We start from the raw sequence: 12,373 nt of genomic DNA on the forward strand, positions 1-12,373 counted from the left end.
GCAGATACCCGACTCTTGGGACGAGGTTAAAAGTTTCTTTGAAGATTGATGTCGGAAGCAATAATTGATCACAAATAAACGGATCTTAATTAATACATGCAACCATTGCATGGTTTTCGAAGGTAATGCACCTTTAGAAAGTAATTATTTTTAACAAAGAATGCAACAACTGATAGTCAATCCTCCGTAGGAAAAAGGATGGCGGCTATAAATTTTACAACAATACCATGCGCGCCTAATACAGCCCGTAAAGTACAAGGAAAACCATGTTTTTGCAGTATTTTTCCATGTGCTATCGACATTGTGTACGCTGGGTTTGAAGGTTTTAGAACATTCCTGTACGTTTTTATGAGCGTTGTTTAAGTTTCCGTGCACTAAGGTTATGGGTAAATGTACCAATCGCCATCTTTTTTTTTCTACGGCGGATTCAGCTGGGGACTTTATGTCAATATTTATACTGTGTTTGACCGACCTCAGTGACAAGACAGCAGTAAAGCGCTTTCGAGCTGGACGCAAAGCTACAATGTCAAGGCTTTTTTTTCTTACATAGCCTTGGTTTGCACGAGGAAGCAACATTGCCAATTTTTGCAAGACTTAACGAGGCAACCAGCTAACTAAACAATGAGAGATGTAATTTTTTCAAAAACTAAAAAAAAGGATGACATTGCCTTTGACGATATCCACTCCTTGGCTGACCTGTTATAACAAATGCCCTAGCTAAAGATAGAAAAAGTTGTGGAGTGCCCGACAAATATCCCCTCTCGGGGGTGGAGTTGGGGGTTGGGGGAGGGATGAGTGGGCTCTGAGTCATCTCATTTTTAAGAGGGTAGGAAAAATGTTCAATTTCGCCAGGAGACATAATCGGGAATGTTGTGGAATGCCCGACAAATACGCCCTCTCGGCAGATTTTGCAAAGTCTGAGTCTCATAGACCATGGAGCATTTCAAAAAATTCGATCTAACCGTAGTCAAGAATTCGACAAGCGGATTGAAAATGCTAGGTATGGTTCGGGAAAAAGCCGAATCGTGACACTTAAACTAAGGCTGGTGGCAAAAAAATAATGGGATCGCTAGAGCGTCTACATGTAGCTTATTGCCGTTAAACGAGTGAAGACTGTAGTAATAACACTGCACTTTAAAGATTTTGGTATTTAGACGAGGGTATTTTATAATCTCACCTTCCATTTTACATTTGGAAAGTGCACCGTCTATTGTTTGCAACCTCCCTTTTGAAAACAGCCAAGTCTTCGCACTCCATGTTGTTCGTAACTTTAATTCCGCTAAGCTTGAAATTAAAAAGAGCTATGCCTGACTCATGCAAATAAAATGCGGTCGTGCGATCTTGTGTCCCGTCGGGCGTTGTCTCTGACTTAATCATTCTCCTCAGAGGTCAATATCGACCACTTTCGTGAACTTGTTAATTAAATATGAAGTGCCATGGATAAATTCAAACATTGCTGTATGACGGAGAGCGTTGCGATTTGCTCAGAAGGTAAAATTATATACTCTCCAAAATGTCCAGAGTTGAAAGCAAAGCGTTCATCTGTTAGATTAACCAACGCCAGCTTTCGAAGTTGCTATTAGTAGCTAAGCTATAATATGTATGGCTTCCCGTGACAATATCAATTTAAAATGTAGGGAAGAGGAGACGAGAGAGTCATTAGCTAGAAAACCTCAAATTGGAGTGGGAGTGAAAGAGATAAAGGAACTGTTGACGAAATTTAAAGTAAAGGAACAATAAATTGAAAATAACTCTTACCGTCCTGTTGTCTGGACTAAATCTGTTGCAAAGTTTAAATAGCAAAAGGGAAAAATTCATGGTATAAAAGAAGGTAACTCCTGTTTGGGGAAGAAAGTCAGCATTCACTGCCACATGCATGCGTGTTGTGAGCAGTTTGGGAAGACGTTAGGAGAAAGCAACGCAAAACATGGGTTTCTCTTGTGAAAGGGTAAGTTAACATTATTGAAAGCCGATATTAATTTTACGCAATAAGGAAAATATAGATATTTACTACGTAACTGCCTTGTTTTAAAAGTGTTCAGTTGTCGATTTAAACACCTCATTAAATATTTGCTAATATGCAACTTGCTGGATTGTATGTCGGACAATTTCTCTTTCGTGAATCTTTTAGCGAAAGGAAAAAAAAAACAGCCAGAGAGGAAACAAACACATTACAGAGCGTCTAATCCTGAGTGCTCAGGTTCCTTGTCTTGTTAAAGAAACGCAAATAACATGCCGTGCTGTAGCTGGTAAAGAAAATCATTTAGATACAGATAAACCTCTCCTTTCGGATATCTCTACAGTTAACGTCGCCCCAGCGAAACCAGAATTCATATAATCTCTTCCTCTATAATGCGGCCACCTCCATAGCAAGGACACCCGGGTCTGCCCTTTTGGTTTCCGGAGGCTCGACTGTACTCTTATTTAAGCCAAATAAATTGTACTGTAGAACGTTTTTGTGACTATCTTGAGACGCATTTTTATGACAACTCGGAATGCTAAAGCTGTGGCCTTTTAACATTTAATATATATTTTTATTTACAACAGCTTTTTGTCAGTCTGGTTCTGATAAGCGCGCTTTCATATTCCCTTCAAATTCATCCTTGTCCAACCGTGCAGCTAAAACCTCAGAAGACGCTCAAACATCTTCGCCACCATTTCATGTTTGTCGAGAAACCGTCGGCCATGCTACAGTCATCCCTGGTAATTACAAGGCGCGTTAGTCGAGACGTCACCGTGAAAATACCAGGAACCACAAAGTGCCCTTGGACCTGGGCGCAAGACGACAACCCAGATCGTGTCCCCCGATTCCTGACCAAGGCCGTGTGTCCTGGTTGCGTGCATTACTGTCGCGCAGTGCTCTATAACCACAGAGGTCTGGTGCAGAAGTGTGACGTCAGAACAGGGGAAACAGTTTGGAAATGGAGTTCAGTTGAACTTCCGGTGGCATTCGTTTTTGACCCCTAATTTTAACTACTTAATATGAGTCGGTGGACTATCTAAAACTATGTCTTCTAAATCATCGTATTAAAAGCTGGTGCTGGTATTTACCACTACAGAGCTAACTGAACTAATTTTCTTTAAATATCTTTAAAGAAAGATATCTTATAACATAATAATGACCTTGTAATATAAAAAAATATCTTTGTAACATAATAAAGAATGAGTAAATAATGAAACAGACAAAAACAACTGGGGACACTGGGTAATCGATTTAGCAATGTGCATTGTCAGGTCCGATAGAGGAGAAAGAAAATTAGAGATTTAGTTAATTTATTTTATTACTCTCTAGCTCTAAATGGCAAGTTCCCTCTATGATATACGCCTGCAGGGAATGATGGTAGTTATATTCACCATCTTATGCTAGATGTTTATTTTGATGAATACAACTGCCGTGATTCCCTGCAGACACGTCTCATAGACGTAATTGGCCATTGTGCGACTAACTGAATTAATCCTTTAGGCTCGTAGTGGAGTAAAGGGCCTACGAGACCGGTGCTTCATGTAATTAATCGAGTCAATAACAAATTTGGCGATCGAAAAGTCTTTAAAACTTCTTTTGAGCGAAAAGTTCCCTTCTGTTTCACAAACAGAAGTAAAAATTAAGAAAGACGCCATAAAAGCGCACATGATTGACGCGCGAATGGAGTATGTGTCTGATTACTGGTAATGCCCATTCTTTTACAGAATAAATCTACTGTTACAAGTACATCTTGCCCTATTGTAATTGATTGCCCTTACGATGGATCAGTAATAACTACGGGTACCATTTGACGCAAAATAACACCTGTAGTGTATCGATGACAATTTCCTCGTTTTAGTTTGAAACTTTTTATTTCTAATGTCAGTGTTTTGTTTCTGAATCGAACGACAGAAATCATTTAAGTAAATGGCACCAACGTGATTCTACATGTGATGTTTATATGTATAATTTCCTCAGTGGTGTAAACTTTTGCGAAGAAAAATTTTGCGAGAACTATTTTTTTTGCGGGTGGTGGAAAAACCGCAAAAATTAGAATTCCCCAAAGTTTCGTGCCACACGGTAGCCTGTGAACAGGCTCCAGCCGGAAGGCTCTGACCTCGGCTGGATGTGCCGAGAAGGAACTGGTTGGGAGTGAAGTGGCCGAGGGGAGTTGGAATGGGGGGAGGCTTCTCCCTCCTCTCTCCTCTCTCCCCTTTTTTTCTGGCTTCCTCTTCGCCCCATTCTCTAATGGAGAGCCTGTTCACAGGCTAGCCACCCAGCAAATTTAAAAATGCGTGAAACAGTACGCAGGCAATTAGGGTTTGGTTCGGAAATGCCGGATGCCTCTTTGACAGGCTTGTAGAATAAGGTCAATAAGAGACAAGATGAATCGGCTTTCAGATGACCATCTTTTTGATTATAATTACGTTTGGGCTTTTTCAGATTCCCCATTTTGGGTGTCATTCCTTCTATAGCAAAACTTTGCATATGTAATGAACTACGTAGCATTGCTCACTTTCTCCTTTGGGTGTAAATCATGTACTGTGGTCAAACTTAGATACAGTTCAGGACGAAACGCCACTGTTTCCAGCCGTCAAGGTATCTTTTAGGGTTATACTCAAAGAAATAACTTGAGTTTTAGAATATATTTGTCGCTTCATGCTACAGAAACCGGAGATAAGCGCAGGCCTGATGGGCTACTTAGCTCGTATGCAGACTTTACCTTTGAAGTGGTATATTTTAGGGGTCATCTTAAGTTCGAGCCACGCGCAGGTGTCCTTTGGAGGTTTAATTCAAATTTTCTGACGAGCGTCTCCGACCTTTTTACGTGCCCCCCTCCCCCCTCCCCCAGATTCTTACAGCATATAGAGGCAAATGTTGGGGTACTCGACGGTATCCCCCAAAAAGAGTGCGGCTGCGGAGCACTGATCATGTCCAAAAAACCACGTCCCTGCGCTTGTTGGTCGTTTTTGTGAAACAATAGCAATGAACCCCTCTTGCGCTTAAAAAAACTAAAAGTCTGTTTACTTGACTAACGAAATTGCTCGGCTAATCCAAATCTAGATTCCTTCTAACATTACTCAATCTGGTATTGGCCAATTAAGTTTGATATTCTATCACGTAAAACGTACACTATTATATATTTCAAACATCGGCTATTTCGAGCTACAACACTGTACATTCCTAAACGTGACGACGAAGATCCCCGTCCTATGTGGACACTCCTAGTTGTTAAACATGTTAGATGCAGTCATACTGAGTGAGTTGAGTTTCCAAATGAGGGTTGTTGTGTGCTTCTTCATTTTAATTCAACTTAATCCTTTCATTTGATTTTTTTTATTTAACGTTCTCATGTACAATATGATTTGACCACATATTTTACACAGATGAACTGAGATCAAACAACACAACTCAGTATAATGGTAAACTAACAAACAGGTCAGTACAGAAACCGTAGTAAAGCGTTTGTGTGTTCTTTCGAAGTTGCTAAAAGTACAGCTTACAGAAGAATTAGATTGTTCCCTTTAGATTACAAAATCACTTCACTTCTTCTTTTGTCTTTGTTTTTCTTCTGTCCTCGTTATACCTACAAAGGGTTGCATTTGCAATCACCGGAACCCTTGAAAAAAAATTCTACTTTTGCGTTTTGTAAGTTGATTTTTTTGTACGGCTTGGTGAGCCGGCACTTGATCGGGTTGTTATCATCGCGTTCACAGATTTTGTTTCCAGTACAAAGCAGCATGGGACATCCACATCCCATGTGATCAGTGCAATTGTAAACTTTCTTGTTGAACACAATAGAGTTTGGGTCGTCCCAGTCTGTCTCGTCATCTTCCCATAAGCCTGAAATGAAAGGACCATATGCAGTTTGTTGAAGAATTTTAATTAACCACATTTTAATTTCCCTTTTGGGATCGAAAGATCTGAATGGGGTTTAACTATCCTGCGTTGCAGGCGTAAATGGAGAAGGGGTATAGTAGGAAGGTAAAAAAGCGCTCTCCTTCTATTCCCGCTCTCCCTCTCTCTGCATCTCTTCCCTACATCTACACCTGCTGTACGCCTGTTACCCAGGCTAGTGTTTAAGTTTTAGCGAACGATTTATTAATATTTTAACTGACAACTAAAAAATGACGTATTTTTATGATGATAAATGAGATCTGCAAAATTCAATGTGCTGAAATTTTATCGATGGCTACTAAAATTACCGAAAAATTTAATTGATAAATTAACCGTGATTCAAACAATCCCATCCGAACCCTCGTATTTGGTAACCGAGGGAAGCACCGATGACAGGACAAAGTCCAAAGGGTGGTCGGGATACCAGTTGAAGCTAGTTGATAGTGATGCCACCTCCTAGACTGGTCTTAGTTCGCAGGTTGTCTTCCCGCAGTTGCTAATGCACCTGACGAATTTCAGGGCGTTCTAAGTCCTGCCCTATTCGTTAACTGGATAGTAAAAGTCGGACACTTTACACGTGTTTTAACGAAGATTTGTCTGTCCCTCTGCTGTACAAGTTAAACCTACCATACCAATTTGAAAACTACAAGTTATCTGGCGCGATAGTCATCTCGCAGCCTTTTATTATCTACGTTTGTGAAATAGAGTCATCAGTGCTGTGTTTTATGCTCTTCAGAACTCAGTGCTTGAAACACCAAATGAAGAGGGAATCTACGTGCTAGAGTTTTGACACAATGATTGGCCGGTACTGTTGGTACCTGGCTTATAAAATTTTAGAAAATACCCTCCCCCAAAATATGCGCGCTGGTTGGTTGAAAATCATGGTACTACTAAACAATTAGATCATGAGCTCGAGATTTCTATCGCGTGATCATTGGCGAGCGCGCAGCCCGAGTCAACTATTACGCATAGAAATCAAGAGCGAATAATTTAATTGTTGTAATATAAATCTAGTGGTCGTTCAAAACTTTAATCTAAATCCTCCTTAAAGACACCTCGAAAACTCAAAGAAGCAGTCCCCAGCGCACGCTGCTACGCTGCTTACTATCTACAACAGAATGGAACGCGAGTAGCGTAGCCAATCAGAGAACGGCATTCATTATAGAACACTGGTAGATTTATACAAAAACTCGATAGAAACACAGAGCTAGCACGAGCTGTTGACGAAATGATGGCGCGAGCAGAGATAATTTACATTTTTGATGATAAAAGTAAATAAGTTGTTTTCTTTTTCTAATAGCTGTATTTTCTAAAAGAAATAGGAAACATGTTCTCCGTGTTCCTATCGAGTTTTAGTATAAGTTTACTAGCGTTCTATCACTAATGCCGTTCTCTGATTGGCTGCGCTACTCACTATCTATTCTGTGACAGATAGTGAGTAGCGTAGCGGTATGCCCTTGTTCATAAAATGACGGCCGCTTCTTGGCGTTTTCGAAGTGTCTATGAAGAGGATTTAGATAAGGTTTTGTACGACCATAGTAGATTTATACTAAAACAATTAGGTTATGCGTTGACTTGAAGTAGAAATGCGGACTCCCTTAAGTAATCGTTTGTTTTCATAAACAGGGTTACGTTCATTTTAAACAATCGTGTACAACACTCCAAATTATACATTATCCATTGCCGCCAAAAGCATTTGCATATTATAGGAATCCGTTAAAGATTGAGGCGCCAAAAACAAATTTCAACTGTTTCCAGTTGTAGAAGCAGCTCTTAGTGGTTTAGCGATAAATTGCACCGTTAAAACTATCCCACTTCGTTCCAAAGATTTGGTTCGTTTGATCAGTATGTAAGAAATCTGATGTTCGGTGTATCTGTATACGCTACAAAGTTCTGACTTGCTGTTTTGCTTTCAAAGTTTGTTTGTATTGAACCGCGACAGGACACGCCAGTGACTGTACAGTCTGCGCAGAACTGATATGAAAACGATCATGTTCTCAAAACGTTTAATTTTTTTGCATATACGGAAAAGGCAGATTCGTATTAAGCTTTTATTAGAAACATTCAACCTTTTAGAGTCCTGAATAGTACAGTTTGCCTGGCTTCGACATGCAAGGATTCTTGAGACGCAAAATTTAAGACATGTTAAATTATACCCACCATCATCAGGCATGTAACTGCCTTTATAGGCTAACGAGAAGGAAAATGCTCCTAGGACGATCAATGCAGACAGAGTCTTCATACTTTGTTCTTCTTAGCTGTATTCCCTACCGATGCTGAAACAATTTGTTTCAATAGTAATCAATGCAGTTGACGTTTGAATAAATCAAGTTTCACGCTCCATTGCTTTAGGAGTTCATGGTCAAGTGCGTTTACAATTTCTAGTCTTTTCACAGGTCTACTATAAGACGTCCAGTCAAGCCAGAAAAAACAAAAAACAAAACCAAAAACAGGATACCTTTCTCAACCATTGGGTGGTGGAAACAACAGCATTTTTTTCTTTTCATAATTTTTCCAAGCTGAGCAACTAAAATATTATCACAACAAAAACATGAGTTTGGCGCCTAAAACCGTTCATTCAAAGTCATTATCTCTGCGGTTTTCAATTGTTGGGTAACCCAATGAAAAGCGAATCACAAGAGGTTGCCGTTTCGATTCAAGAAAAAATGGTACAATGGGTATTTCAACGTGTATTCCGCACGGCCTATTTTCAGGATATATTGTCCCAGTCGAGCCCCGCCGGTGATAAAACTTTCACCAGTTTTGAATCTGAAATTATCACAAAGTTGGCATGGGGAGCAGGTTGGTTTTGGATGAAGGGTCACTCGGTTTGAAAGCCATTGAAGGTAGGATGACCCTAGAGACCACTGAGGAGAGAACGTTGATAAAAGGAAAAACAAGCCTAGCCCGAGCAATTTTCTTTATGAAATGAGTGGTAACTCGAGCACAAAGTATTTCTTTTAGGTAATTCACTTACACATTAGAAAATTGAATTACGGATGGCAAAGAATTTACCATTGAATTTCTCGTCTGCTGATCAGTGATGTTTATTTAAATTACAGGGTCTCAATCAAAATGCTCCTATTTTGAACAAAATTTGACAAGTGGTTCTTTTGTTTCACGCACAAAACGTTAGGTTACTTTTTGTCAGGTATTGTCTTTACAACAATACCGTAGAATTCCGAAAGTAACGGCCCCCGTTACTTTCGGATTTAGCAGGCCCAAGGAGCCGCTACTTTCGGGTAGCCGTTACTTTCGGATGGTTAAAAAACGTTTGTAATTGGGCAGTCATTTTACACAAAGAAGACACGTTACATGATACGTATGAAAAGGTCATTCAGGTTACGTATTAACCTGCGATCAGGCGTTACGTATTTATTACCAAAGCATACTGTAACAAAAAAAGGGGCCAAACATGTGTACAATACAATGAAAAGTAGCGTTCATATTATACGGGAACTAAATACTGTATTATTTGACTCGGATCATACCATATCTGGCACATACAGCCCTTATATGTAAGTATGAAATTAAATCACAAACATTTACTGTTCAAATGTTTCAGTCCTTTGATCAGTCCCGCACTCACGCTGTTCCATCCGCATTTCGCTTGAGAGCAGAGAGTTTTTCTTTCAATGTCTTCTTTAAATCTGTACGGCCCTAGTACGGTACCGTATCACCGGTAGTTATTTTATGCAATGCTTTTGAATCGATTTTGAAAATACACACAAGAGACCACTGATTGGTATTTGCTATAAATAAAATAGGAAATTATTCAATTCACTGCCAAGTTGTATTTCTAAGCATTTACCGTACTGTTTGAAACAGGCGTTACATTAAATACAACAGATTTTACTGTTTTTGAGTTGTCATTTTTGAAAGGGCCGCTACTTTCGGGGGGGCCGTTACTTTCGGGATTTAATAGAAAGATAAAAAATTAACGTTACTTTCGGGGAGCCGTTACTTTCGGGGGGGCCGTTACTTTCGGAATTCTACGGTAGCTGCCTCTCGTAATTGTCAGCAAGCTTAAAGTTTTTCATGTTTACTTGGTTTTACTACTATGAACGATTTACTCCAGTTCACTGTGGTTCACTGTGGTAATTTGGCGTCAGTTGAGGTTAGTAAGATAAAATTTACTGAGCCTATTTTTGTTCCTTTCTCCCTAAACGTTTTATGTTACGTCGGAATAGTTATTTTTAAGGCATTTGTTGTTTTAACGAAATTAGCGGCATGCATGAATTTTATTGCTTCATTTGGGCTCTGATTTGGGACTATGTCATGGCAGCTTAGTCCAGAAAAGATTAATCAAACAGGTTGTTCGTACCAACCGTCACAATAGCAAATGTTAGCCCAGAAATTAAATCGATCTTTGTCGACCTTCATGGAATTCGACTAAGCAAATATGAAATATGATACAATTTGAATACAATGAGTAATTCTTGGTTACTTCGTAAATCTGAACGAGCACAATTTGAGTAGCTCTCAATTATTCAGAGTATTTTAAGAGCAGTATTCGAGTGTCACCACAGTAACTTCTCTCAGAGCGATTTCAAATTGAGTAAATTTTCAATTGACTCAATTGCTAACGGTATTTTAACGAGCAGTATTCGAATATATTGCTGGAGTAACTTTTAAATTCTCCGAACGATTTCAAATTGAGTAGGTCTCAATCAGATTCAGAGTACTTTAATAATTTGGAAAATGTCTTGGGCATCAGTTTGAATATGTTGAAAAAGTTAAACTGGTTACTCTAACAGGATGCTCGTTTCCACCATTTTGTAAGATGAAATTCAACTGATCCCAGAAACTCGTTTGGCCGGTTTGACCATGACGTCAGTGCTTTCTCATTGGCTCTCGGGCAAGCCTTTATTCTTTCTCTTTATAAGCGCGACACCACCCGAATGGTTAGGCGGGCAGTTGACTCCACTGCAACACACAAAGAAAAGTTGCGTAAGTGAAGTAATAATTGATTTATCGAAGTTAAAACAATATTTTTGTAACTAGTGCCTATAGGGCCTCATTCTGGGCGAGTTTAAAGAAATTCCACTGTGTCGATTTTCCCAGGTCTAGTTGATATTTAGGCGAAGCTGCTCTTAAGTAGGTCAGCTAAAGGGGTACTTTTCTTAAAAAAAAAGGTTATACGAAAGGGGTATTTTTTCTGTTAAAATGGTATACAAAAGGGTACGGGTTTGGACCTCTGTGCGGAGCCTCCCTGTATAAAAATTTGCATCCCATCAAACAACATTCAAATTGCCAAGAAATCTCACACTGAAATATCCGGCAACGGTTTCAAAATAGGCCAACATATATTTTTCATGACTCTCTTTCCGGTTTCACTTCTTCCATACTACCACATTTTGAAAGATTGACCGGGTACCACAAAAAGGCCCGATTCATAATTCATCTCGTTCAGATTAGCCTCTTCCCGGGCCGGTTCGGTCAGCTGGGGTACTGCGGGAAAACAAAAAGACAAAAGGCGAGGAGGGTGTAGCTTACAGTTCTTGTCGACGCTACGTCTAGAGATTTCAAACTCACGCTCTGTTGAAGAGACTCGAGGAACCCGTTGAGAATTGAAAGATAGAGCGAGCGAGGTTCGACTAGAAAAATAAATAAAAATACATGTGAAGAAGAGCCGAGCGATATGAGAAATACAGGAGAGAATATAAAGACTTAGAAATGTTTCCTGACTGTAGCGATGGCTGTGAAGCTAGGTAGAATAGATTCCGCAACAATATTAACTTGAAGCTAGAGAAAACGTTGAAAAGATTGGCGCGCTAGGAAACCGTAGCGTTTTAAATAGTCCTAATTTGCATACGTAAATGGCAAGCTAAAATAAAAATTCGCACGTGGAATCCTACAGAGGGTTCTCTCGCTTTTCCGCGCGGCCCTTCTCCTCCTGTTATGCTCGTTGTTTTCGCGCTGTTCCGCAACTAACTGAACGCCCGAAAGAGGCTCTTAAAACGTTCTCTAGATTGCAACAGGAGACGATAAGCTCTAGGAGTGTTTGAATTTCGTTATACACCTTCTGCAGTTCACGCAGTACATCTCCTCAAGCTCGTCAGTGTGAGAGGACTCTCGACGAACTACAAGATCAAGAAAGGCATTCCAAACAACTTGCGTGCTGGTAAATTGCGCGCGGTCATGCAGTCTAAGAAGTCTGACTGCCGCAATGATCATGAGAAGTTGAGTTAATCTCTGTAAAGAAAACAAATCGGCTTCATTGAGAGAAACCTCTTTGGGTTGTATTCGTTCTGCGTGTGTATAAGTTATTCATTGCGAAAAAATTCGTACTCTAATTCCAACTGTCACTGTTTGTTGTGCTTCGGTAGCATTTCAGTCTCGTTTGGTCTGGTCATAACTATATATATTTCTCAGTTCAATCGAACTGACCTGATATGCGCCGAGGGGTACTAAAGAGGCACAATAGGTACAAATACACGATTAAGTTAAACTTCAATAATGCTGCAAATCTCGCGATCGTGCCCCTTTTTCCTCTGTGGCACCCCTCGCCGC

The 12,373-nt window shown here is 39.9% G+C and overlaps 1 protein-coding gene across 1 annotated transcript; it reads right to left on the bottom strand.

Annotated features, from left to right (window-relative positions):
• Positions 1–5,289: 5,289 nt before the first annotated feature.
• Positions 5,290–8,137, bottom strand: LOC145497481 (uncharacterized). Its single transcript, XM_081477285.1, has 2 exons — positions 8,021–8,137; positions 5,290–5,806 (listed from the first exon to the last, which is right to left on the bottom strand). Exons 1-2 carry the CDS (start codon positions 8,100–8,102, stop codon positions 5,550–5,552), a joined length of 339 nt encoding a protein of 112 aa, XP_081333411.1. The 5' UTR covers positions 8,103–8,137; the 3' UTR covers positions 5,290–5,549.
• Between the last annotated feature and the right edge of the window lie 4,236 nt (positions 8,138–12,373).

This window comes from Orbicella franksi, chromosome 9, assembly GCF_964199315.1.
Source record: "Orbicella franksi chromosome 9, jaOrbFran1.1, whole genome shotgun sequence".
Taxonomy (NCBI): Eukaryota; Metazoa; Cnidaria; class Anthozoa; order Scleractinia; family Merulinidae; genus Orbicella; species Orbicella franksi.

Coding starts and splice junctions, on each gene's coding strand:
- LOC145497481 (XM_081477285.1), bottom strand. CDS start 8,102: ATGAAGACTCTGTCTGCATTGATCGTCCTAGGAGCATTTTCCTTCTCG. Junction 5,807..8,020: donor CAGTTACATGCCTGATGATG/GTGGGTATAATT, acceptor CTTTCATTTCAG/GCTTATGGGAAGATGACGAG.